The sequence below is a fragment of the Delphinapterus leucas genome, chromosome 3 (assembly GCF_059928025.1).
Source record: "Delphinapterus leucas isolate spDelLeu-1000000601 "Yukka" chromosome 3, BTC_Dleu_Yukka2, whole genome shotgun sequence".
Lineage (NCBI taxonomy): Eukaryota > Metazoa > Chordata > Mammalia > Artiodactyla > Monodontidae > Delphinapterus > Delphinapterus leucas.
Genome location: NC_143131.1, coordinates 111487602 through 111513279, shown reverse-complemented (window position 1 = coordinate 111513279; position 25678 = coordinate 111487602). Strand labels below are relative to the sequence as shown.

The window sequence follows — 25678 nt, the reverse complement described above, 5'->3', positions numbered from 1 at the left end:
CCGCTCCGCGGCATGTGGGATCTTCCCGGACCGGGGCACGAACCCGTGTCCCCTGTATCGGCAGGTGGACTCTCAACCACTGCGCCACCAGGGAAGCCCGGACATATTGTTTTTATAATCCAGTTAATAGAGTTAATCAGAAAAACAATTAAAAAATAGGCAGAAACATTAAAAGAATAATTTTTTAACTTTTTATTTTGAAATGATTTTAGGCTTATAGAAAACTCGCAATAGCAAGGAGAGTTCTTATATACCTATTAGCCAGCTTCCCCTAATGTTAGCATCTTACATAACCATGGTACAATTATTGACACCAGGAAATTCACAGTGGTACAAACTTATTAAGTAATCCACAGACCTTACTAGACTTTTGACAGTTTTCTCTCTAATGCCCTTTTCCTCTAGTCCAAGATCCAGTTGTGGATCACACATTGCATTTAGTTGTCATGTCTGTTTAGTTTCCACCAGTCTCCAATTCCTCAGTCTTTATTTGTTGTACATGATCTTGATGCTTTTGAAGAGTACTGGTCATGTATTTGTAGAATGTTCCTCAATTTGTATTTATTTATAGTTTTCTCATAATTATTCTGCAAATTTTCTCCACTATAAATCTACTATTTTATTATTTCCTTTGTAATTAATATGTACCTTGTGGAGAGATACTGGGTTGGCCAAAAAGTGCCTTCGGTTTTTAAGTAAAAATAAAAGACACATTTTTCGTCTTCACCAAGAACTTTATTGAACAACATATTCACCCTTTTGTTCCAGTACCTTCTGCCATTGTTCAGGCAACTTCATAATTCCATCTTACCAAAACTTTTTATCTTTTTGAGCAAAGAACTGTTCCAGGTGCCTTTTATAGTCTTCCAGGGAATTGAAATTTTTTCCATTAAGGGAATTTTGTAAAGATCAAAATAAATGGAAATCTGAAGGTGCAATGTCAGGTGAATACGGCAGATGAATCAGAACTTCCCAGACAAGGTGTAACAGTTTTTGCCTGGTCATCAAAGAAACATGCCGTCTTGCGTTATCCTGATGGAAGATTATGCATTTTCTGTTGACTAATTCTGGATGCTTTTCATCGAGTGCTGCTTTCAGTTGGTAACTGGGAGCAGTACATGTTGGAATTAATCGTTTGATTTTCCGGAAGGAGCTCATAATAGAGGACTCCCTTCCAGTCCCACCATATGCACAACATCACCTTCTTTGGATGAAGACCGGCCTTTGGTGTGGTTGGTGGTGGTTCATTTAGCTTGCCCCACGATCTCTTCCATTCCACATTATTGTACAGTATCCGCTTTTCATTGCCCATCACGATTTGTTTTAAAAATGGAATGTTTTCATTACATTTGTGTAGAGAATCGCATTAGGATATACTGTCAAGAAGTTGTGTTTTTTTTTTCCGCTTAACTTATGTGGAACCCAAACATCAAAGCGATTAACATAACCAAGCTGAGGCAAATGATTTTCAACGCTTGATTTGCATATTTTGAGTATGTCAGCTATCTCCTGCGTGGTATATAACGTTGATTGTTCTCAGTTACTGTCTCGATTTGATTGCTATCAACTTCAACTGGTTTACCAGACTGTGGAGCATCATCCAGTTAGAAATCTCCAGCACGACCCTTCACAAATCACTTTTGACACATTTGATCAGTCACAGCACCTTCTCCATACACTGCACAAATCTTTTTTTGCATTTCGGTTGCGTTTTTACCTTTCTTGAAATGATAAAGCATAATATGCCAAAAATGTTCCTTTTTTTCTTCCATCTTCAATATTAAAATGGGTACACAAAAATTCACCAGCTTTGATAAGTCTTTTTTTAAATACACGTTGATGTGACAGCTGTCACATACAATCTAACAAAATTGTTTCGAATGAAGTTAAAGACAACTAAGTGCTACTAGAGCCATCTTATGGATAAAAACCGAATGAACCTTTTGTTAAATTATGTTTTATATTTTTACTTTTTAAATTTTATTTTTTATACAGCAGTTTCTTATTATCTATTTTATACATATTAGTGTATATATGTTTATCCCAGTCTCCCAGTTCATCCCACTACCACCCACCCCCCGCTTGGTGTCCATACGTTTGTTCTCTACATCTGTGTCTCTGTTTCTGCTTTGCAAACCCGCCCAATGAACCTTTTGGCCAACCAAGTACTTTGAGACTATATAAAGGTCCTGTTTTTCATCATACTTTCTTCCACTAATGTTAGCATCCAACAGTAGTTTGTGCATTTGCTCAATGGTGGCATTCTCTTCCCATTGTTCCTTCTAATGTTTAGTGTTTGGAGTGTCTGGAATTCTACTGTAAGGAAAAGCAATCTCTTCTCCCCCACCTGTTTATTTATTTGAGTATTTTTTATGTCAATATGGACTCATGGATAATTATTTTAGTCTGTGGGTTTATAATACAATAATATTATTTATTTTATTGTTCAGATTGTTCCAGCTTTGGCCATTAGGAGTTCCTTCAGGGTAGTTCATATATCCTGTCAACATGCTCCCATCAGTTTGTTTGTTTACTTGTTTTTTGAGCACTTCCTCACTTTCTGGCACCACAGATGCTTAGAGCTCATTTTTTTATTTTCCCTACCCTGGCCTTAAAATCATTTATTTCTCCCTGGCTCCTTTCATTGGAGAATGGTATTTAGAAACCAAGATTTAGGCATTAGGTGTGCTCATTGCTACCAGGGTGTCATTGTTTCTAGGCCTAAAGAACAAAATATGTTTAATGAATTTCTTCTCCCAAGACTCTGTGATTTCTTTCCATCTTTTATTTGTAGGTTCAAATATTATATTATGATTAGTGTATATTTTACTCCTCCCCCAGTTACTTTTATTTTCTTAGACATTTCATATATGGACAGTAGTAATTTTAAATAACTACCTTGAAGGTATTATAGCACTGATTTGCATTAATATTAGCTTAATCCCTTTTTTTGATTTTTTAAGTTAACATATTTGTGTACAAATAAGCCCTTCTTCTTTTGAATTACTTCATGTGATATAGTCCTAAAAGTGGGATCATTGTGTTCGATGACAGTTTTATGGCCCTTAAAAAGATAAACAGGTTGAATGAATTTAAAATCTTAAACAGAAAACTAAGAAAATGCTCCCCAAAAGTGATCATATTTTTTAAAGACTGAAATAATAACTCTAACATGTAACATTTAGAACTGTACTTAAACTAATAATTTGAAATTTTAAACAGATCAGAATCTAACTTCTCTTTAGGAACTTTAAAAATAAAGCCTCTGTGTACATTGTATCTGTTTCTCAGGTTAGCATATCTGATATACTGTCTAGGAATATTAAAATAAGGTTTGTTTAGGGCACAAAAACTTAATGAAGAAAGTTTATATAGGCATTTCCTAAATAGCCAGTGACCTGGCACAGAATAAACATCATTGTATTAAATTTCTATTTAAGGGGAAGAAATATCAGGCTCTGATATCAGTGGGTCAGAGGAGGAGGATGATGAAGAGGGTGAGGTTGGAGAAGATGGAGAGAAAAGGAAAAAAAGAAGGGGTAAGTTCATTTTAGTGTTCTGGAAATTAAATGAGATTGCTGCCTAATGATGGTTTAACATTCCTAAGGCTGTCCAGTGCATGCCTTTTATTTTGCCATTTTTAATTGTGGAAGCAATTAGAACAGAGGAAGTATGCCATATACCTCGTTAACTTTGCATTACTTTTTCCTCCTATACTGATCTCCTATTTCTAGATGAATCAGCATATAATATGTTCTGGTTTTGTTTTTTTTACAATTTAGAATTATAAAAATCTGTGATAGTGGATATACCGTTTTAAAATTTCACATGGGGTTTTAATTTAATGTGAGGACTTTTATTTATGTTAGGAATCTAAATTTTTAGGAAATTAGGATAATGTGGAATTTTTTTCTAACATGATTACGCTTTAATCATTGAATTTTTAATAAATTTGTAGAAGGACTGTATTTTTAATAGAATGTAAAATGTATTCTCTTTATAAAATGTACCCTCATTCTCACCTGTTACACTGGGCACTTGTTGCCAAGTATGAATTGAGACTGTGTTCATTGTGATAAAGATATAGATGACATGCAAAAGAGAGAGACATATTATAATGGCCTACATTTCAAATCCTTTAACCCTGAATATTTATTTCAGAACTCTCTTCCATTAATGTGGATCATTGTTTTCAAGCTGGTGCATATTTTGCTTGTCTTATTAAAATGTTCTTGCTGAAAATAAACCCATCGCTGTTTGATCAGGTGTCCCTAATTTAAAAGCCATAAAGAGTCCTTCAAAAGACAGGAAAAATAAAATTTAGAGCAAGAGTTGGCAAGTAGTCTGCTGGCCAAGTTCAGGTCACCACCTGTTTTTGTAAATAAAAGTTCATGAAACAGCCATGCTCATTTGTTTACATATGGTCTACAGCTGCCTTCACATGCGTCTCTCTGGCCTACAAAGCCTAAAGCACTTATCATCTGTCCCTTTACAGAAAATGTTTGCAGACCCCTGACTTAGAGAAGTGGTTTTGTGTTCACACCTATTTTTTCAGGGTAAAGTATTCAAAGCTAAAGCAGATGATAGATTTGTTAAAAATAAAGTTTTAAATAGAAAAAAATGCCACTGCTTAATACGTTAAAATATTTAATAGTAACATATCTTCCTTGCAAGCTTAGAAATTTTAAAAATTTCAGTAAGCCTTTCAAAGTTTTGCTGTGAAACCTTAAACATATATTATCACATCTGATAGTTTGATGTTTTGGAGGTGAAAGAGTGAAATTGAAGACAAACCAAACTGTCTGTATTAAAGGGTAATTTATCATTCCTGTAATTTTAATTGTTCGTGACTTTAAAATTTAAAACTCAGTTCCTTTAGCTTATCAACCTAAATGGTTTAAATAGACTTAAATGTCACCAAATGATTTGTTTATTTTTATTCTCTTCATTCCAACCCTCTGAATTACTATATTTTAAGTGAATAGTGGGGTTTGCCCACAGTGGATACTTAAAGGAATAGAGTTTCTAATTCCCCTGTATGGCTTTGTAATTAGAGAATACTGCATAGAGTAGTACCAAGACTGGTTTTAAGGGAAAGTAGGTTTTGGTTCTTTAATACAAATCTTGATTGTCCTTTAAAATTCTTTCTTTGGAATTGAATTTTTCTCTGTGTATGTGTTCATTTTCTTGTTTCCTCTTTCTTTGGTTCCCTTTGGGCTCATTTCTTTGTCTTCCAGGCAGTAGCAGCAGCAGTAGTTCAGACTCCACATGTTCTGTCATAGAGAAACCTCTGGATAAGTTCTTGCCTAGTGAGTGGTAGCTCTTAAATTCTCTAACAGAGCTTTGGCTTTTCCATAACCCATGGGCTTCATTTGAGAAATGCTGCACCGCTCCCTGTCATTACTTAAAGAATACATGTTGGACTTCTCAGTAAAACAAAGCATGTGATGACTTTAGCTCCCCTCTTCATTGCTTCCAGTTAACCATAATTGTTAAAACATATGCTTACGCTTATGTTTGAGACAATGGAAGAGAGAGTCATGCTTTTGCAGTTGAGATAATGTAAAGAGAGCTAGTAAGCTGTATAAGAGAATAACTCTTGGTTCCTTTTTATGTTTCATGATACATCCTAGTCAGGTAAGGGACCTGTAATAACAAAATCCTGAATTTCTTAAGGTACACCTTATATTTGGAAGTACACCAGTGCCCTTTATAACATGTCTTATAGTTAAAAAGATTTTACTCCTTGGTGTCCTGTTCTTAGGGGTAGCTTAAGATTGAAAACTCCCTAATAAAGAAAAATGTAAAGTTTGAAGCAAGGAAAGATAAATTGAATGGTATTTTATTTCAAATGGCCATTTATCCTTATTTCTGAATTACCTGATTGATTTTAAGAAACTTTCTAAGGTATGATTAGAGAATTCAGATCCACACGAAATTGTTATGCAGGATCTATCTAGACTTATTTCAAACCTAAAGGCCTTTTCTTACACTGTAATTTAATAAATTAAGTTGAAAAGTATTATTAATTGTATTTATATTTTAGTTTTCAGAAGAAAAGAGAATTGATGCTTTCTTGTACTAGTTTGCAGCTTACTGCTTTTTAAAGCATTATCTGTATACCTACCTTTCCAAAACTAATAACAAAAACATTTGGTTATTGTTCTTATGCTTTTAGCTTGCTAGAGGAAGACTTCCAAGAATATTAGGAATTATTTTCTCTATTGCAATTCTTACATTTTACCAAGACAATTAATTTCATAGGCTAACCTATAAAATACATGAAATTGCTTTAGAAACCATGTAGAAGTCTCATTTTGTATTACAAACTGCAAAATATAGAAAATATCTGAGTGGGAGGCATTACAATTTAATTTTCTGTTTTAAAATTTTACTTTAATCCTTAGAAAGTAGTTACATCAAAGTATATTATGAAATGAGTTGTACCTTGTTCAGTTCAAGCAGTTTTAGTTACTCTTTATATACCTGGCATATAACATTGAATTCTTTTGTTGCACTGTGGGTGTGTTGGTGAAGTGGAGAGATGGTTGTCCCAGCATGTGGTTGCTGTGCGTACCTTCCCTTTTAAAAATATGAATGGCCTTTTTTTTTTAAGGTGTTCTTTGTTTGAACTATCAGTTGATCATTTACTTCTATAGAATCATTATTATAATTACCCTTAACAGTCTACTAATAGGTTGAATGCAAGTTTGTTATTATACAGGTGTACTTCACTTTATGCAATAAATGTTTTTTTCTGAAAAAATTGCTTATAAATCAAGTTGGGAAATCAATTGTATTGGGAGAACTTGCTGTCTTTAAAAATTCTTTATTAAATGCTTTTGTTTATCACATAATCACTACAGTTTAAACTCCAGTTGGTTGAAGTTTTTGTGTTGGATTTTCTTAAAGGGGGGCACACCTGTAATGTATCCTTCTATTAGAAGGTCATTGAATTGGGAAATTTCGAAAATGAACAATGTGACTTTTGCTACTTTTAACTTATTAATATTTAAAATTGGCTTAATTTTCTGTTTGCCCTTTTAGATTACTTCCCAGGTCTTAGCAGGTTCCCAATTCCATGTCCACCATTTGTTGCTGAACTGTTATGTTTGCAGGAGTTTGGGAGTCAGTGTGAGCTCTTAAGATTGATTTGAATTGTAATCTTACACTAAATCTTATTATCTTGCTTAAATTATTATCTCTGATTATGTTGAATATACTTTTCTTTTTGCATACAACTGCTCTATTTCAGTTTTTATAATGATTTATTCCTATACTTATACTATAAATAAATGCTGTTATACATTTTTCTTTGTTTTACAAAAGAAATAATGTTTTTTCTTTTTTTCCTCCTCATCTCTGTGCATATGCTTCCTGTCTACGGTTTGCTTACTACTTCTTATTGAAAGATCAAGCAGGTTGGTGTGATTGATTTGCACTCCATGTGGTACAATTATTTAAACTATAAAGAACTTTGTTGTTTAACCACATTACATTTTTTTTTATTTAATGATTTTTTTTTACAAGGTAAGTATCTGTCTTTGTATTTTAAAATATCTTTCAACTTTAGCATTTTTAAAAAAAAACTTCCTTTTTTACTAAATTCTTTTTTTTTAATTTATTTCAGTTTTTATTGAGGAAGGTATTAGGAACATTTTTTTTTCAATTTTATTTTATTTATTTTTTTATACAGCAGGTTCTTTTTTTTATAATTTTTTTAAAATTTTTTTATTTTTTTATTTTTTTAAACATCTTTATTGGGGTATAATTGCTTTACAATGGTGTGTTAGTTTCTGCTTTATAACAAAGTGAATCAGTTATACATATACATATGTTCCCATATCTCTTCCCTCTTGCGTCTCCCTCCCTCCCACTCTCCCTATCCCACCCCTCCAGGCTGTCACAAAGCACCGAGCTAATATCCCTGTGCCTTGCGGCTGCTTCCCCCTAGCTATCTACCTTACTACGTTTGTTAGTGTGTATATGTCCATGACTCTCTCTCTCGCCCTGTCAAAGCTCACCCTTCCCCCTCCCCATATCCTCAAGTCCGTTCTCCAGTAGGCCTGCGTCTTTATTCCTGTCTTACCCCTAGGTTCTTCATGACATTTTTTTTCCCTTAAATTCCATATATATGTGTTAGCATACGGTATTTGTCTTTTTCTTTCTGACTTACTTCACTCATACAGCAGGTTCTTATTAGTTATCCATTTTATACATATTAGTGTATACATGTCAATCCCAATCTCCCAATTCATCCCATCCTCCACCCCCCCCCCCACCCCCCGCCACTTTCCCCGCTTGGTGTCCATATGTTTGTTCTCTACATCTGTGTCTCAATTTCTGCCCTGCAAACCAGTTCATCTATACCATTTTTCTAGGTTCCACATATATGCGTTAATATACAATATTTGTTTTTCTCTTTATGACTTACTTCACTCTGTATGACAGTCTCTAGATTCATCCACATCTCAACAAATGACCCAATTTCGTTCCTTTTTATGGCTGAGTAATATTCCATTGTATATATGTACCACAACTTCTTTATCCATTCTTCAGTCAATGGGCATTTAGGTTGCTTCCATGACCTGGCTATTGTAAACAGTGCTGCAGTGAACATTGGGGTGCACGTGTCTTTTTGAATTATGGTTTTCTCAGGGTATATGCCCAGTAATGGGATTGCTGCATCATATGGTAATTCTATTTTTAGTTTTTTAATGAACCTCCATATTGTTCTCCATAGTGGCTGTATCAATTTACATTCCCACCAACAGTGCAAGAGGGCTCCCTTTCCTCCACACCCTCTCCAGCATTTGTTGTTTGTAGATTTTCTGATGATGCCCATTCTAACTGGTGTGAGGTGATACTTCATTGTAGCTTTAACTTGCATTTTTCTAATAATTAGTGATGTTGAGCAGCTTTTCATGTGCTTCTTGGCCATCTGTATGTCTTCTTTGGAGAAATGTCTATTTAGGTCTTCTGCCCATTTTTGGATTGGGTTGTTTGTTTTTTTAATATTGAACTGCATGAGCTGTTTATATATTTTGGAGATTAATCCTTTGTCCGTTGATTCATTTGCAAATATTTTCTCCCATTCTGAGGGTTGTCTTTTAGTCTTGTTTGTAGTTTCCTTTGCTGTGCAAAAAGCTTTTAAGTTTCATTAGGTCCCATTTATTTTTGTTTTTATTTCCATTACTCTAGGAGGTGGATCAAAAAAGATATTGCTGTGATTTATGTCAAAGAGTGTTCTGCCTATGTTTTCCTCTAAGAGTTTTATAGTGTCTCGTCTTACATTTCGGTTTCTAATCCATTCTGGGTTTATTTTTATGTATGGTGTTAGGGAGTGTTCTAATTTCATTCTTTTACATGTAGCTGTCCAGTTTTCCCAGCACCACTTATTTGAAGAGACTGTCTTTTTTCCATTGTATATCCTTACCTGCTTTGTCATAGATTAGTTGACCATAGGTGTGTGGGTTTATCTCTGGGCTTTCTATCCTGTTCCATTGATCTGTATCTCTGTTTTTCTGCCAGTACCATATTGTCTTGATTACTGTAGCTTTGTAGTGTAGTATGAAGTCAGGGAGTATGATTCCTGCAGATTCGTTTTTTTCCCTCAAGACTGCTTTGGCTATTCGGGGTCTTTTGTGTCTCCATACAAATTTTAAGATGTTTTGTTCTAGTTCAGTAAAAAATGCCATTGGTAATTTGATAGGGATTGCATTGAATCTGTAGATTGCTTTGGGTAGTCTAATCATTTTCACAATATTGATTCTTCCAATCCAAGAACATGGTATATTCCTGCATCTGTTTATGTCATCTTTGATTTCTTACATCAGTGTTTAAAGTTTTCTGAGTACAAGTCTTTTGCCTCCTTAGGCAGGTTTATTCCTAGGTATTTTATTCTTTTTGTTGCAGTGGTAAATGGGAGTGTTTCCTTAATTTCTCTTTCAGATTTTTCATCATTAGTGTATAGGAATGCCAGAGATTTCTGTGCATTAATTTTGTATCCTGCAACTTTACCAAATTCATTGATTAGCTCTAGTAGTTTTCTGGTGGCATCTTTAGGATTCTCTATGTATAGTACCATATCATCTGCAAACAGTGACAGTTTTACTTCTTCTTTTCCAATTTGTATTCCTTTTATTTATTTTTCTTCTCTGATTGCCGTGACTAGGACTTCCAAAACTATGTTGAATAATAGTGGTGAGAGTGGACATCCTTGTCTTGTTCCTGATGTTAGAGGAAAAGCTTTCAGGTTTTCACCATTGAGAATGATATTTGCTGTGGGTTTGTCGTATATGGCCTTTATTATGTTGAGGTAGGTTCCCTCTATGCCCACTTTCTGAAGAGTTTTTATCATAAATGGGTGTTGAATTTTCTTTTTCTGCATCTATTGAGATGGTCATATGGTTTTTATTCTTCAGTTTGTTAATATGTTGTATCACATTGATTGATTTGCGTATATTGAAGAATCCTTGCATCCCTGGTATAAATCCCACTTGACCATGGTATATGATCCTTTTAATGTGCTGTTGGATTCTGTTTGCTAGTATTTTGTTGAGGATTTTTGCATCTATACTCAAGAGTGATATTGGTCTGTAACTTTCTTTTTTTGTAGTATCTTTGGTTTTGGTATCAGGGTGACGGTGGCCTCATAGAATGCATTTGGGAGTGTTCCTTCCTCTGCAATTGTTTGGAAGAGTTTGAGAAGGATGGGTGTTAGCTGTTCTCTAAATGTTTGATATAATTCACCTGTGAAGCCATCTGATCCTGGACTTTTGTTTGTTGGAAGATTTTTAATCACAGTTTCAATTTCATTACTTGTGATTGGTCTGTTCATATTTTCTACTTATTCCTGGTTCAGCCTTGGAAGGTTATACCTTTCTAAGAATTTGTCCGTTTCTTCCAGGTTGTCCATTTTATTGGCATAGAGTTGCTTGTAGTAGTCTCTTAGGATGCTTTGTAATTCTACGGTGTCCGTTGTAACTTCTCCTTTTTCATTTCTAATTTTATTGATTTGAATCCTCTCCCTCTTTTTCTTGATGAGTCTGGCTAATGGTTTATCAATTTTGTTTATCTTCTCAAAGAACTGGCTTTTAGTTTTATTGATCTTTATGATTTGTTTCCTTCTACTAACTTTGGGTTTTGTTTGTTCTTCTTTCTCTAGTTCCTTTAGGTGTAAGGTTAGATTGTTTGAGTTTTTTCTTGTCTCTTGAGGTAGGCTTGTGTTGCTATAAACTTCCCTCTTAGAACTGCTTTTGCTACATCCCATAGGTTTTGGATCGCTGTGTTTTCGTTGTCATTTGTCTCGGTATTTTTTGATTTCCTCTTTGATTTCTTCAGTGATCTCTTGGTTATATAGTAGCGTATTGTTTTAGCCTCCATGTGTTTGTGCTTTTTACGGTTTTTTCCCTGTAATTGATTTCTAATGTCATAGCGTTGTGGTCTGAAAAGATGCTTGATATGATTTCAATTTTCTTAAATTTACAGAGGCTTGATTTGTGACCCAAGATGTGATCTGTCCTGGAGAATGTTCCATGCGCACTTGAGAAGAAAGTGTAATCTTCTGTTTTTGGATGGAAAGTCCTATAAATATCAATTAAATCTATCTGGTCTGTTGTGTCATTTAAACCTTGTGTTTCCCTAGTAATTTTCTGTTTGGCTGATCTGTCCATTGGTGTAAGTGAGGTGCTAAAGTACCCCACTATTATTGTGTTACTGCCGATTTCCTCTTTTATAGCTGTTAGCTCTTGCCTTATGTATTGAGGTGCTCCTATGTTGGGAGCATATATGTTTATAATTGTTATATCTTCTTCTTGGATTGATCCCTTGATCACTATGTAGTGTTCTTCCTTGTCTCTTGTAACATTCTTTATTTTAAAGTCTATTTTATCTGATATGAGTATTGCTACTCCAGCTTTCTTTTGATTTCCATTTGCATGGAATATCTTTTTCCATCCCCTCACTTTCGGTCTGTATGTGTCCCTAGGTCTGAAGTGGGTCTCTTGTAGACAGCATATATATGGGTCTTGTTTTTGTATCCATTCAGCGAGCCTGTGTCTTTTGGTTGGAGCATTTAATCCATTCACGTTTAAGGTAATTATCGATATGTATGTTCCTATGACCATTTTCTTAATTGTTTTGGGTTTGTTTTTGTAGGTCCTTTTGTTCTGTTGTGTTTCCCACTTAGAGAAGTTCCTTTAGCATTTGTTGTAGAGCTGGTTTGGTGGTGCTGAATTCTCTTAGCTTTTGCTTGTCTGTAAAGCTTTTGATTTCTCTGTTGAATCTGAATGAGATTCTTGCTGGGTAGAGTAATCTTGGTTGTAGGTTCTTCCCTTTCATCACTTTAAGTATATCATGCCACTCCCTTCTGGCTTGTAGAGTTTCTGCTGAGAAATCAGCTGTTAATCTTATGGGAGTTCCCTTGTTTGTTATTCGTCGTTTTTCCCTTGTGGCTTTCAATAATTTTTCTTTGTCTTTAATTTTTGTCAATTTGATTACTATGTGTCTCGGCGTGTTTCTCCTGTATGGGACTCTCTGTGCTTCCGGGACTTGGGTGGCTATTTCCTTTCCCATGTTAGGGAAGTTTTTGACTATAATCTCCTCAAATATTTTCTCTGGTCCTTTCTTTCTCTCTTGTCCTTCTAGGACCCCTATAATGCGAATGTTGCTGTGTTTAATGTAGTCCCAGAGGTCTCTTAGGCTGTCTTCATTTCTTTTCATTCTTTTTTCTTTATTCTGTTCTGCAGCAGTGAATTCCACCATTCTGTCTTCCAGGTCACTTATCCATTCTTCTGCCTCAGTTATTCTGCTATTTATTCCTTCTAGTGTATTTTTCATTTCAATTATTGTATTGTTCATCTCTGTTTGTTCTTTAATTCTTCTATGTCTTTGTTAAACATTCTTGCATCTTCTTGATCTTTGCCTCCATTCTTTTTCCAAAGTCCTGGATCATCTTCACTATCATTATTTTGAGTTCTTTTTCTGGAAGGTTGCCTATCTCCACTTCATTTAGTTGTTTTTCTGGGGCTTTATCTCGTTCCTTCATCTGGTACATAGCCTTCTGCTTTTTCATCTTGTCTATCTTTCTGTGAATGTGGGGTTTTTTCCACAGGCTGCAGGATTGTAGTTCTTCTTGCTTCTGCTGTCTGCCTTCTAGGAACATTTTTGTTTCCAAATAATCTTCTTAAGGGAACAGTTCAGAAATAATTAGATTGATAGTGACAAACACGTTGGATATTCTAGAACTAATTAACAAAATAGACAACAAAACCGCATGGTGTAATCATTTTTCTAAATTCTTAAAGACCCATTAAGCCAAATTTTAGAAATAAAAATATAAGTGATTTCATATTCAAGATTTTTCTCCTTTTTTAAAAAAAATATTTTTTCTTAAAAAAGAGTGTTCTGAGTGGGAATGAGTATCCCTTCATTCATACATAGAAAGTAAAATCTATATGAATATAGAGGTGAGTGACATGACACACCTGACATCACTGTGTCAGAGCAGTCCCTCCTGCCCTAGCTCAGAGCAGCTCCCTTTCCAACTCTCCAATCAGCATTCATGGCATCACTGCCCTTTCCTTCACCAGAGCTCACAACATTTGCTCTGAATCTTCCCTTTTCTTGCCAGTCTCTTCCCATTTACTATCAATTTTTCATACAAGGTGCCTCCCAGGAATGTTGCTTCTTCTTCATAAGCCCAGCCAGTTCTCAAGGATAATACCTCAACCCCTGTACAAGTGTCCATTCTGGTCTTCCTGCTTCCACTCAAATCTCCTGGGCTCAGAAGTGCTGGCGTACTCTTCATCTTTAATTTTTATCACACAGCTCTACTGCTTGAGAAATAGCACTCCCAGGCCCTTATTATCTGACTTACCCTCTGCAAACTCATAGCTCATTACTTTAAAAAAGATATTCTGTTACAGGTCCCTTTAAGGCTGTATTGTCTACCATACCTAATGCTAAGTTTTGATGGAAATCCATCAACATGGTATCATACTCATCCCTGCCTTCTTACCAGAAAATAATGACCATAATTTCACCATTAACCTTTCACTTAACCTTTTACTTTTTTTTAAAGTGAGGAATCAAACGTCTGGTTATGTATGCTCATGGGCGCTTGTATAATGAAAATGAAATTAATTCAGTTAACACCTCCTGAAATTCTTCTCTTTAACTTTACCTTGCCAAAGTTCACCTTCACAGTTTTGGTTAGAGCACATGGTAGAGGAGAAGTTAAAATATTACCACTCTGGTTTGGCTCAATTAAATACTCTATGACATTAAAATTCTTTTTAGATTTTTTTACCTGAAATTTTGTGCTGAAAATTTACACTTTTAGAAAAAGAAAGGTTTTTTTTTGGTTGGTTGGTTGGTTTGGTTCATTAATATTTTTTAAAAATCTTAAAAAAAAACCAGTGTAAAAGTAACTTTTCATGATACCATGTTTTTAAGTGCCTGGTTAGGAGAGTTGGTACCTATTCACATTTAGCTTAAAATATTATTTGGGGAGAAATATGATTTATCGGACTGATTTTGGCTAAAATAATATGTTAATTGAATATCAGAGTTTTGAAACTGAACCTAGCTATATATATGCATGGTCATCTTTATGAAAATGGTATGAGAGCACAATAAGATTTTTGCTGCTAAAACATCAGTTTGAAAATATTACCTGAATGGTTTTGAATAACTAATGCAATTCAGGCATAGTAGTAATTCATCAATATGCATGTGCTTTTGTATTTCTACCTATAAATTTTTTTTTATTTTACTGCTTCTTAATGGGTCTGGAAACTGTATGTTTTTATTTTGTTGTTGTTTTTTACATCTTTATTGGAGTATAATTGCTTTACAATGGTGTGTTAGTTTCTGCTTTATAACAAGGTGAATCAGTTATATATATACATATGTTCCCATATCTCCTCCCTCTTGCGTCTCCCTCCCTCCCACCCTCCCTGTCCCACCCATCCAGGTCATCGCAAAGCATCGAGCTAATCTCCCTGTGCTATGCGGCTGCTTCCCACTAGCTATCTATTTTACATTTGGTAGTGTATATATGTCCATGCCACTCTCTCACTTTGTCACAGCTTACCCTTCCCCCTCCCCATATCCTCAAGTCCATTCTCTAGTAGGTCTTTGTCTTTATTCCTGTCTTACCCCTAGGTTCTTCATGACATTTTTTTTCTTATATTCCACACATATGTGTTAGCATACGGTATTTGTCTTTCTCTTTCTGAATTCACTCTGTATGACAGACTCTAGGTCCATCCACCTCACTACAAATAACTCAAGTTCACTTCTTTTTATGGCTGAGTAATATTCCATTGCATATATGTGCCACATCTTCTTTATCCATTCATCCAATGATGGACACTTAGGTTGTTTCCATCTCCTGGCTATTGTAAGTAGAGCTGCAATGAACATTTTAGTACATGACTCTTTTTGAATTATGGTTTTCTCAGGGTATATGCCCAGTAGTGGGATTGCTGGGTCATATGGTAATTCTATTTTTAGTTTTTTAAGGAACCTCCATACTGTTCTCCATAGTGGCTGTACCAATTCACATTCCCACCAGCAGTGCAGGAGTGTTCCCTTTTCTCCACGCCCTCTCCTGCATTTATTGTTTCTAGATTTTTTGATGATGGGCATTCTGACCTGTGTGAGATGATATCTCATTGTAGTTTTGATTTGCATTTCTCTAATGATGTTGAGCATTCTTTCATGTGTTTGTTGGCAATAGGAAACTGTATGTTTTGAACTAACAAAACAGTTGCAACCCTAGGAACCTAAAAAATTAATGTACATGTGTCAATCAGACCATTTACTCTATACTCCTATGGTTTTCACACATACATTTTTTAATCTTAACATATTTGCCATTTTTTCTTTAAATATTTACAATTTTGGAGTGGAAAGGAAGTTATAATTTTTTAGTGCATACACTTACTTTATACCTGAACATACTTTCCCCCCTCAAATTTCTAAGAAATAGTATTACTGATGGGAAATCCTTTCTAGGAATTCATTGGGAATAGGAGTTAGATTACTTTTTAAAATTATTTCTTAACAGTGTAATTCAGAATGTTCAGTATAGGTGATTGTGCCAAAGAATCCAACAGAGTCAGGTCTATGGCCTGACTTTGGGATTGCAGTGAATCACACCACACCGAAGCGTGAATTTGGATCAGTGCTTTTGTTTACTCTTCTATTTAACTTATTTGTTTTGTGGCTTTAGTTTGCTTTGGACTTTCTTGTATTTCTATAGAAGTGAAGGGTAACGTATTTTAAACCTTTGGGGGTTTTATATGATTTTAACCCAAAGAATTAAAGCCTGTGAATGATTCATCATCTCATGGTTCCTGAGTTTATTCAGATATATATCTGCATCATCTTTATTTTTCAGTTCTCTTTCCTTGTTAGCATGAGGGGTTAGCTTTTGTTGGAGACATTAACAGTTTATAAAAAACTCTTCTTCTTTACACTCTTCTGTGGTCCTCTGGGAAGGAAGTTAAGAATGACAGAAAGCTTTCAGGAGAGCCTCAGACCAATTCTACGAAATATTTGATTGTTTTTCTGAAGGAAAGTATGTTTCAAAGAAATTGTATTACCAGAAATGAATTCTCTTTGATTCAGTTTCATAACCAGTTTAATAAGATAGTTTTTCTTTTCTCTTTCTTGGTTTTTCATTTTAATTTCATGATTTTGAAATTCAATAAAATTTATTGAACGTCTATTATATGTACATAAAACACTCTACTAGACATTATAATCAAAATAATCATTTTGAAGCTGTATTTCTTAGCTGCATTATTTTGTAGTATTTCTACTTATATTTGACATTAGGAATGTTTAATCTGACTTAGGGAGATTTAGGATCCTTAGTTTGACATCATAACAAGCTATTTTAGTTCATTTAAGGTGTGATGATATATTGTGACAGCAACTGTAAAATGCCTGGTTAATTCATATGTAACTGTTACATAATTAGTGTAGAGTTACTTCCTTTAAAAGTATACTATGAAGTAAAATACTTTCAAGTAATTTTATCAAACACAATTTTAGAAAACCTCTGAAAATATATGTTAAAAACTACTTATAAATTCTGCTTGATATTTTTATCTGTACATTTTATACCTATATGGGGCTTTTTTAAAAAAATTTATTTATTTATTTATTTATTTATTTTTGGCTGCATTGTGTCTTCGTTGCTGTGCGCGGGCTTTCTCTAGTTGTGGCGAGCGGGGGCTATTCTTTGTGGTGTGCGGGCTTTTTTTTTTTTAAGAATCAATTCTGTCTATTTATTTTTGGTTGTGTTGGGTCTTCGTTGCTGCACGTGGGCTTTCTCTAGTTGCAGTGAGCGGGGGCTACTCTTTGTTGCAGTGTGTGGGCTTCTCATCGAGGTGGCTTCTCTTGTTGCAGAGCACGGGCTCTAGGCACGCGGGCTTCAGTAGTTATGGCACGTGGGCTTAGTAGTTTTGGCTCACGGACCCTAGAGCACAGGCTCAGGAGTTGTGGCACATGGGCTTAGTTGCTCTGCAGCATGTGGGATCTTCCCAGAGCAGGGCTCAGTCCCATGTCCCCTTCCTTGGAAGGCAGATTCTTAACCACTGTGCCACCAGGGAAATCCCTTTTTTTTTGTTTTTAATATATTTATTTGTTTATGTATTTTTGGCTGTGTTGGGTCTTTGTTGCTGCACGTGGGCTTTCTCTAGTTGCGGAGAGCAGGGGCTACTCTTCATTGCGGTGCGAGGGCTTCTCACTGTGGTGGCTTCTCTTGTTGCAGAGCACCGGCTCTAGATGCGCGGGCTTCAGTAGTCGTGGCATGCGGACTCAGTAGTTGTGGCTCGCGGGTTCTAGAGCGCAGGCTCAGTAGTTGTGGCGCACAGGCTTAGTTGCTCCACGGCATGTGGGATCTTCCCAGACCAGAGCTTGAATGCATGTCCCCTGCATTGGCAGGTGGATTCTTAACCACTGTGCCACCAGGGAAGTCCCTTTGTGGCTTTTATTTATTCATTTATTTTAATAAATTTTGTGGGGAGGTGTTTTGAGAAGCCACTTGATTTTGTACCTGGTTATCAGAAAAAAGTAACTAAATAATCATATTGCTTTTTTGACGATATGTGTTATTTGGGGACATACAAATATCTTTGCTTTTTTAATTTATTGAGTTTTCCTGTTTATCTTTCTCTTTTTTTTCCCTGCTAATCTCTTATGCTTCTTTTTCACTTACTTCTGTACTTAGTAATCACTGCACAGTTGGACAACAGTTTGATTTTAGCAGTTAGTTAAAAAGATCTTCTAGGGACATAATAAATAGAAATAAAGTATATTATTCAGTTGATTTCCTTAAAATGTTGACACTTGATTTTCTTTTCATGAGGAATGTATCTTTTATATTGAAGATAATTTATGTGTCTGAAGCATTGACTCTGAAGTGACTGTTGGAATTAAATGACTCAAATAGGTAAAAAGAAAGTTTCCCCAGATAAAATGGTTGAAATGCAAGCAAAAATTGATGAGGAGAGAAAAGCACTTGAAACAAAGCTTGACATGGAAGAAGAAGAAAGAAACAAGGCTAGAGCTGAGTTAGAGAAACGGGAAAAAGATCTTCTTAAGGCCCAGTGAGTATTACTGAATTGAGATGGATTTGTGATTTAAATTTCCTGGTTTTTCTCATAGGATGTATAAGCAAGAAAATTGAATAGTAATTAAAAGCAATACTACACAGTTGTGTGTTTGATAGAGATGTTATATAATTATATTCCTATTTTGAAATTTTACATCCAAATCCTTGTTAAATTTGGGGAAATTTAGTAGAATAGTAGATAATTGATGGATACAGAGTGTTCCCATTTTAATTAACAGACAAGAGCATCAGTCTTTGCTAGAGAAATTATCTGCACTGGAGAAGAAGGTAATTGTTGGTGGTGTTGATTTGTTGGCAAAAGCTGAGGAACAAGAGAAACTTCTTGAAGAATCCAACATGGAACTGGAAGAAAGGAGGAAAAGAGCAGAGCAACTTCGCAGAGAACTTGAGGAAAAGGAGGTAATGTAAATTTTTGTTTCTGGTTGATGCTTCACCTAAGGTATTTAACTTTTCTAGTGAAAAGCTGAATATCTATAATCTTAATAAAATAAAAAAAAATATATTTATTTTTAGCTGTGTTGGGTCTTCGTTGCTGCGGGTGGGCTTTCTCTAGTTGCGGAGAGCAGGGGATACTCTTTGTTGCAGTGCACAGGCTTCTCATTGCAGTGGCTTCTCTTGTTGCGGAGCACAGGCTCTAGGCACACAGGCTCAGTAGTTGTGGCATGCGGGCTTAGTTGCTCTGTGGCAGGTGGGATCTTCCCGGATCAGGGCTCAAACCCATGTCCCCTGCATTTGCAGGTGGATTCTTAACCACTGTGCCACCAGGGAAGTCCCAGGTGCACAGGCTTCACATTGCGATGGCTTCTCTTGTTGTGGAGCATGGGTTCTAGGCATGTGGGCTTCAGTAGTTGTGGCACGTGGACTCAGTAGTTGTGGCTTGTGGGCTCTAGAACGCAGGCTCAGTAGTTGTGGTGCATGGGCTTAGTTTCTCCGCAGCATGTGGGATCTTCCCGGACCAGGGATCGAACCCATGTCCCTTGCATTGGCAGGTGGATTCTTAACCACTGTGCCACCAGGGAAATCCCTTAATAAAATTTTAAAGCATATCTGTGGATTGCTTTGAAAGAAATAGTTGCTAAACATTTATGTCATTTGTTAAATAATTAAACTTGTGATTTAATGAATAAAATTATTCTGAAGTTTATCACTTTATGTCATAGCAAGAACGCTTGGATATTGAAGAAAAGTATACCAGTTTGCAAGAAGAAGCTCAAGGAAAGACCAAGAAATTAAAGAAAGTTTGGACTATGCTGATGGCTGCGAAGTCAGAGGTTGGTCTTTTAGAAGTTACCTATTGTAGTTTGAATTTTTTAGAACAGAATTTCTTTGATTAAGTATGATTAAGAATCCTAAAAGAATCATAATATGTGCTTACAGTTTTAAAGAAATACAATTTTTGCCTTTATTTGCAATTTTTAATTTCAGCTGTTAAGCTAAATTGTTTATTTCCAATCTTAACTAATAACATGGAATAGACAATGATAGATAGTGTTATTCTGTCCATTGTTTTTGTGAAAGAACTGGGTAAGCTCTTACAAGGTCTCCTAGACCACTGCCCTATGTCAGATGGAATTGTTTTGTATTTAAAATCTTGTTTGTCCTTAGTATTTTCATTGATTCTCCGTTAGATGGCCGATCTCCAACAGGAACATCAGAGGGAAATTGAAGGCCTTTTGGAGAACATTCGACAACTTAGCCGGGAGCTTCGACTTCAGATGCTTATTATTGATAATTTTATACCTCAGGATTATCAGGTAAGTGGGAATTTCTCTGTCTTAGGTATTAGGTATTAGGTCACTTGGCTGGGGTTAAGGACTAAAGAAATATAATTTCTAATTTAATTAATGGTAAATATTTACATTTCAGTTGCTGATGATAAAATTTTCTTGAACTAATGGCCATCACATTTCACTTCAGCTGTTAACTGTTCTTAATACATAATTCTCTGTTTGAGTAACTAAGTATCTGAATAAGAATTTCTTAGTCCTGGGAGGGAGGCCAAATTCACGTAATTCATGTAAAGGTATAGGTCCTGTTTATTCTTTCAACATTCTTTATCCTATAATTAGAATAAACAAAACTCCTGTGCGAACCTTTTCTCCTTGTTTATGGATGCTAATTCTGTGTGTGTGTGTGGGCAGGGGAATGGTAAAACATACATAAAATTTACCATTTTAACTATTTTTTTTTTTTACATCTTTACTGGAGTATAATTGCTTTACAATGGTGTGTTAGTTTCTGCTGTACAACAAAGTGAATCAGCTATAAGTACACGTATATCCCCGTATCACCCTCTTGCATCTCCCTCCCACCCTCCCTATCCCATCCCTCTAGGTGGTCACAAAGTATTGAGCTGATCTCCCTGCGCTATGCAGCAGCTTCCCACTAGCTACCTATTTTACATTTGGTAGTGTATACATGTCCATGCCACTCTCTTACTTCTTCCCAGCTTCCCCTTCCCCCACTGTGTCCTCAAGTCCGTTCTTTACGTCTGCATCTTTATTCCTGCCCTGCCACTAGGTTCATCAGTACCGTGTTTTTAGATTCCATGTATGTGTGTTAGCATATGGTATTTGTTTTTCTCTTTCTGACTTACTTCACTCTGTATGACAGAGTCTAGGTCCATTGACCTCACTACAAATAACTCAATTTCGTTCCTTTTTATGGCTGAGTAATATTCCACTGTATATATGTGCCACATCTTCTTTAACCATTCATCTCTTGATGGACATTTAGGTTGCTTCCATGTCCTGGCTATTGTAAATAGTGCTGCAGTGAACTATTTTTAAGAGTACAGTTCATTGACATTAAGTACATTCACAGTGTTGTGCAGTGATCACTACCATCCATCTCTAGATGTATGCTGACTCTAAATGCTAGTATAATTTAAAAATCTTAGCCTCTATTATTCTTTTCCCCACATTTCTGTCTTTCCAGTATATTTTAGTGAACTTTAACATTGAGTTTTTTTAACATCTTTATTAGAGTATAATTGCTTTACAATGGTGTGTTAGTTTCTGCTTTATAACAAAGTGAATCAGTTATATATATACATATGTTCCCATATCTCTTCCCTCTTGCATCTACCTCCCTCCCACCCTCCCTATCCCACCCCTCTAGGTGGTCACAAAGCACCAAGCTGATCTTCCACTGCTACGTGGCTGCTTCCCACTAGCTATCTATTTTACGTTTGGTAGTGTATATATGTCCATGGCACTCTCTCACTTTGTCCCAGCTTACCCTTCCGCCTTCCCATATCCTCAAGTCTATTCTGTAGTAGGTCTGCATCTGTATTCCCATCTTGCCCCTAGGTTTTTCTGACCTTTTTTTTTTTTTTAAGATTCCATATATATGTGTTAGCATATGGTATTTGTTTTTCTCTTTCTGACTTACTTCACTCTGTATGACAGTCTCTAGGTCTATCCACCTCACTACACATAACTCAATTTTGTTCCTTTTTATGGCTGAGTAATATTCCATTGTATATATGTGCCACATCTTCTTTATTCATCTGTTGATGGACACTTAGGTTGCTTCCATCTCCTGGCTATTGTAAATAGAGCTGCAGTGAACATTTTGGTACATGACTCTTTTTGAATTATGGTTTTCTCAGGGTATATGCCCTGTAGTGGGATTGCTGGGTCGTATGATAGTTCCATTTTTAGTTTTTTAAGGAACCTCCATACTGTTCTCCATAGTGGCTGTATCAATTTACATTCCCACCAACAGTGCAAGAGGTTTCCCTTTTCTCCACACCCTCTCCAGCATCTATTGTTTGTAGATTTTTTGATGATGGCCATTCTGACCAGTGTGAGATGATATTTCATTGTAGTTTTGATTTGCATTTCTCTAATGATTAATGATGTTGAGCATCCTTTCATGTGTTTGTTGGCAATCTGTATATCTTCTTTGGAGAAATGTCTGTTTAGGTCTTCTGCCCATTTTTGGATTGGGTTGTTTGTTTTTTTGATATTGAGCTGCTTGTAAATTTTGGAGATTAATCCTTTGTCAGTTGCTTCATTTACAAATATTTTCTCCCATTCTGAGGGTTATCTTGTCGTCCTGTTTATGGTTTCCTTTGCTGTGCAAAAGCTTCTAAGTTTCATTAGGTCCCATTTGTTTATTTTTGTTTTTATTTCCATTTCTCTAGGAGGTGGGTCACAAAAAGGATCTTGCTGTGATTTATGTCATAGAGTGTTCTGCCTATGTTTTCCTCTAAAAGTTTGATGGTGTCTGGCCTTACATTTAGATCTTTAATCCATTTTGAGTTTTTTTTTTGTGTACAGTGTTAGGGAGTGTTCTGATTTCATTCTTTTACATGTAGCTGTCCAGTTTTCCCATCACCACTTATTGAAGAGGCTGTCTTTTTTCCACTGTTTATTCTTGCCTCCTTTATCAAAGATAAGGTGACCATATGTGTGTGGGTTTCTCTCTGGGCTTTCTATCCTGTTCCATTGATCTATATTTCTGTTTTTGTGCCAGTACCATACTGTCTTGATTACTGTAGCTTTGTAGTATAGTCTGAAGTCAGGGAGCCTGATTCCTCCAGCTCCATTTTTCTTTCTCAAGATTGCTTTGGCTATTCGGGGTCTTTTGTGTTTCCACACAAATTGTGAAATTTTTTGTTCTAGTTCTGTGAAAAATGCCAGTGGTAGTTTGATAGGGATTGCATTGAATCTGTAGATTGCTTTGGGTAGTAGAGCCATTTTCCCAATGTTGATTCTTCCAATGCAAGAACATGGTATATCTCTCCATCTATTTGTATCATCTTTAATTTCTAACATTGATTTTTAAAAATTTATTTTGAATCTATATACAGCTTTAAGAAATTTGTCTGAATATAAGCCTTAGTATTTTTTTTCCTTTTGACCTCAGCTGCACAGAATTACTATTTGGCTCACAATATACTGTCCTTGATGGTCCTTGGATGGCCTACTTTTGTTTAGTTAGCTATTTTGTAGTGAACTTGTCACCCAAAACAAAAGCTAGGCCCATGGTAGTGACCTGTTTCTAACCAAGTGGTTTCCCTCTTGCCTCTTCTATCCCTTTACCTCTTCAAGCTCAAGGTAACCACCATCCTGAATGCCATGTTCTTTATTTCCTTGCTTTTTATTTTTATACAGTTTAATTGAATCTACATATATTCCTTGAAAGTATATATTTTAAAATATATAAAAGGGGCATCATGCAGTATATAATGTTTTGAGACTTAACTTTTTTCACTTACTATATTAAGATTTTAGTTCCATGAATATTTTGCAGTATTTTAAATGTTATTAAATATTAAAAGTAGATCATCTCTGACTCTTTTAAAAGGAAATGATTGAAAACTATGTCCATTGGAATGAAGACATAGGGGAATGGCAACTAGTGAGTATTAACCTTCATCCTTTCATGAAATACTATGGAATACTTCCTGTAGACTGGAATTGTACTGGCTACAATGTGGAGAAAGGTAGTCCAGAGGATGAATCAAGTGAGAAGCCACTGAGGTGGATAAGATGTTTTAATAATTATGTTGTAACACACAGAATATTCTGTGTGTTATACATAGTAGAGATGGTGTAGGTTGGTGTATAGGACTGAATGACCTCTGGGGTCCCTTTCTATTCCAGCATTCAAATCATGTTTTATGAGTGTACCATCAGTATATCTCATAGTAATTTGCCTCATTCATAGTATTAATTGCTAATTAAGATAATTCTCCTCCCCTTCTTTTTTCCTTTTTTGAGAAATGTGTTGCCTACACAGGAAATAACATGAGAAAGCAGACTCCAGTTCCTGATAAAAAGGAGAAAGACGTAAGAGTGCTTTTTTAAAAAAACAAAACAAAAAAAACTACAGTTGGTTCTTTATAGGAATGTGGGTCACTAAATTGTGTTATCATCATGATATCTATTAATCAGCTCAGCTGAAAAATAGGCTACTATTTTGAGAATAGAGGCTCTAGGATGGGGTGATTATTAGGACAGTTCTGTTCACCTTCAGTCGTGATGGCAGGCATTTCTGTGACAAGAGTGGCATGTAGTTCTCTTTGGAGACTCTTTTCACCATCTCTCTGGGCCTTGGGGATTTGGTTAGAGACTAGAATAAGTCTGTCCTTTTCAAAGCTGGTCCTAGTCTTAGGTCAACAAGAGGAAGTAGCAGCTTTAGGGAAAACAGCAACAGTTTTTCTTTACTACTAAGGAATTTATAGTGTGTCAGGGCTTCTTCACCAACACTTAGTGAATACATTTGAGATAAATGGCATTAGAAAAAGATATGTTTAGATATTTATTTGGTTTTGTCTTTGGCTTTTTTTCCTAAGAGTTTATTTAGTATTTTAAATCTTCCCCCAAATCTGGTTTAAATTCTTCTGTAAGAATGTCTTGTGTTTATTTCCTTTACATATAGCCCTTTGAGGTGGACCTTTCCCATGTGTATCTTGCCTATACTGAGGAGAGCCTACGGCAGTCCTTGATGAAATTAGAGAGGCCACGGACTTCAAAGGGGAAAGCAAGGCCAAAAACAGGGAGAAGGTAAGAACTGTCTTTGAGTCCCATGAGCCAAAGGCAGTGAGATTTTTCAAATTAAGTACATTTAAAGGAAATCTAGTTAACATGATAAGTATTTTGTCTGATATATTTAACTAAATATTGAAGTCCTATGTAGTTACAATTTGAGTAAATAAAATCTGGCTAAAGAATTAAGGTCTTCCAACTTCTTTAGCCCTCCTGAGTAGTAGAATTTATTGTTAATTTACTTTGTTCTTTCCAAATGTATAATAAGTCATTACTATTTTAATTCCTTAATCCTTACACTAATTATTCTAGTGAGATGCTAATTAATTTGCCTCGTTAGACTCCCAAGGTATTGTATTCAGCTGATTCATTTTTCTGTCATGAATACTTCCCCAAGAACCTTGATTTCCTCAGTCACCAGTTAAATAAAACTTCTCTGTCTTTCCCTGTCCTTTGACTCTTGAGTAGTCTATATGTATTGTAACATAGCCCAGAGAAATGAGGATGTGAATGCCCTGGGCTGGAG

At 35.6% G+C, this 25678-nt stretch overlaps 1 protein-coding gene across 4 annotated transcripts in view; it reads left to right on the top strand.

Annotated features, from left to right (window-relative positions):
- The window catches only part of KIF3A (kinesin family member 3A), a 94978-nt gene that overhangs the window by 51409 nt on the left and 17891 nt on the right, over positions 1–25678 (top strand). For 2 of the 4 annotated variants that reach the window (XM_089909301.1, XM_022588770.2), the window contains exons 9-16: positions 3441–3539; positions 18470–18626; positions 18871–19051; positions 19813–19923; positions 20281–20406; positions 23969–24022; positions 24385–24453; positions 25046–25170. In XM_089909301.1, coding sequence (XP_089765427.1) covers positions 3441–3539; positions 18470–18626; positions 18871–19051; positions 19813–19923; positions 20281–20406; positions 23969–24022; positions 24385–24453; positions 25046–25170 — 922 coding nt within the window. Of the gene's footprint in view, positions 1–3440; positions 3540–5237; positions 5310–7412; positions 7422–18469; positions 18627–18870; positions 19052–19812; positions 19924–20280; positions 20407–23968; positions 24023–24384; positions 24454–25045; positions 25171–25678 lie in introns of all 4 variants that reach the window. The other 2 variants (XM_022588767.2, XM_089909302.1) reach the window with 2 other exon arrangements.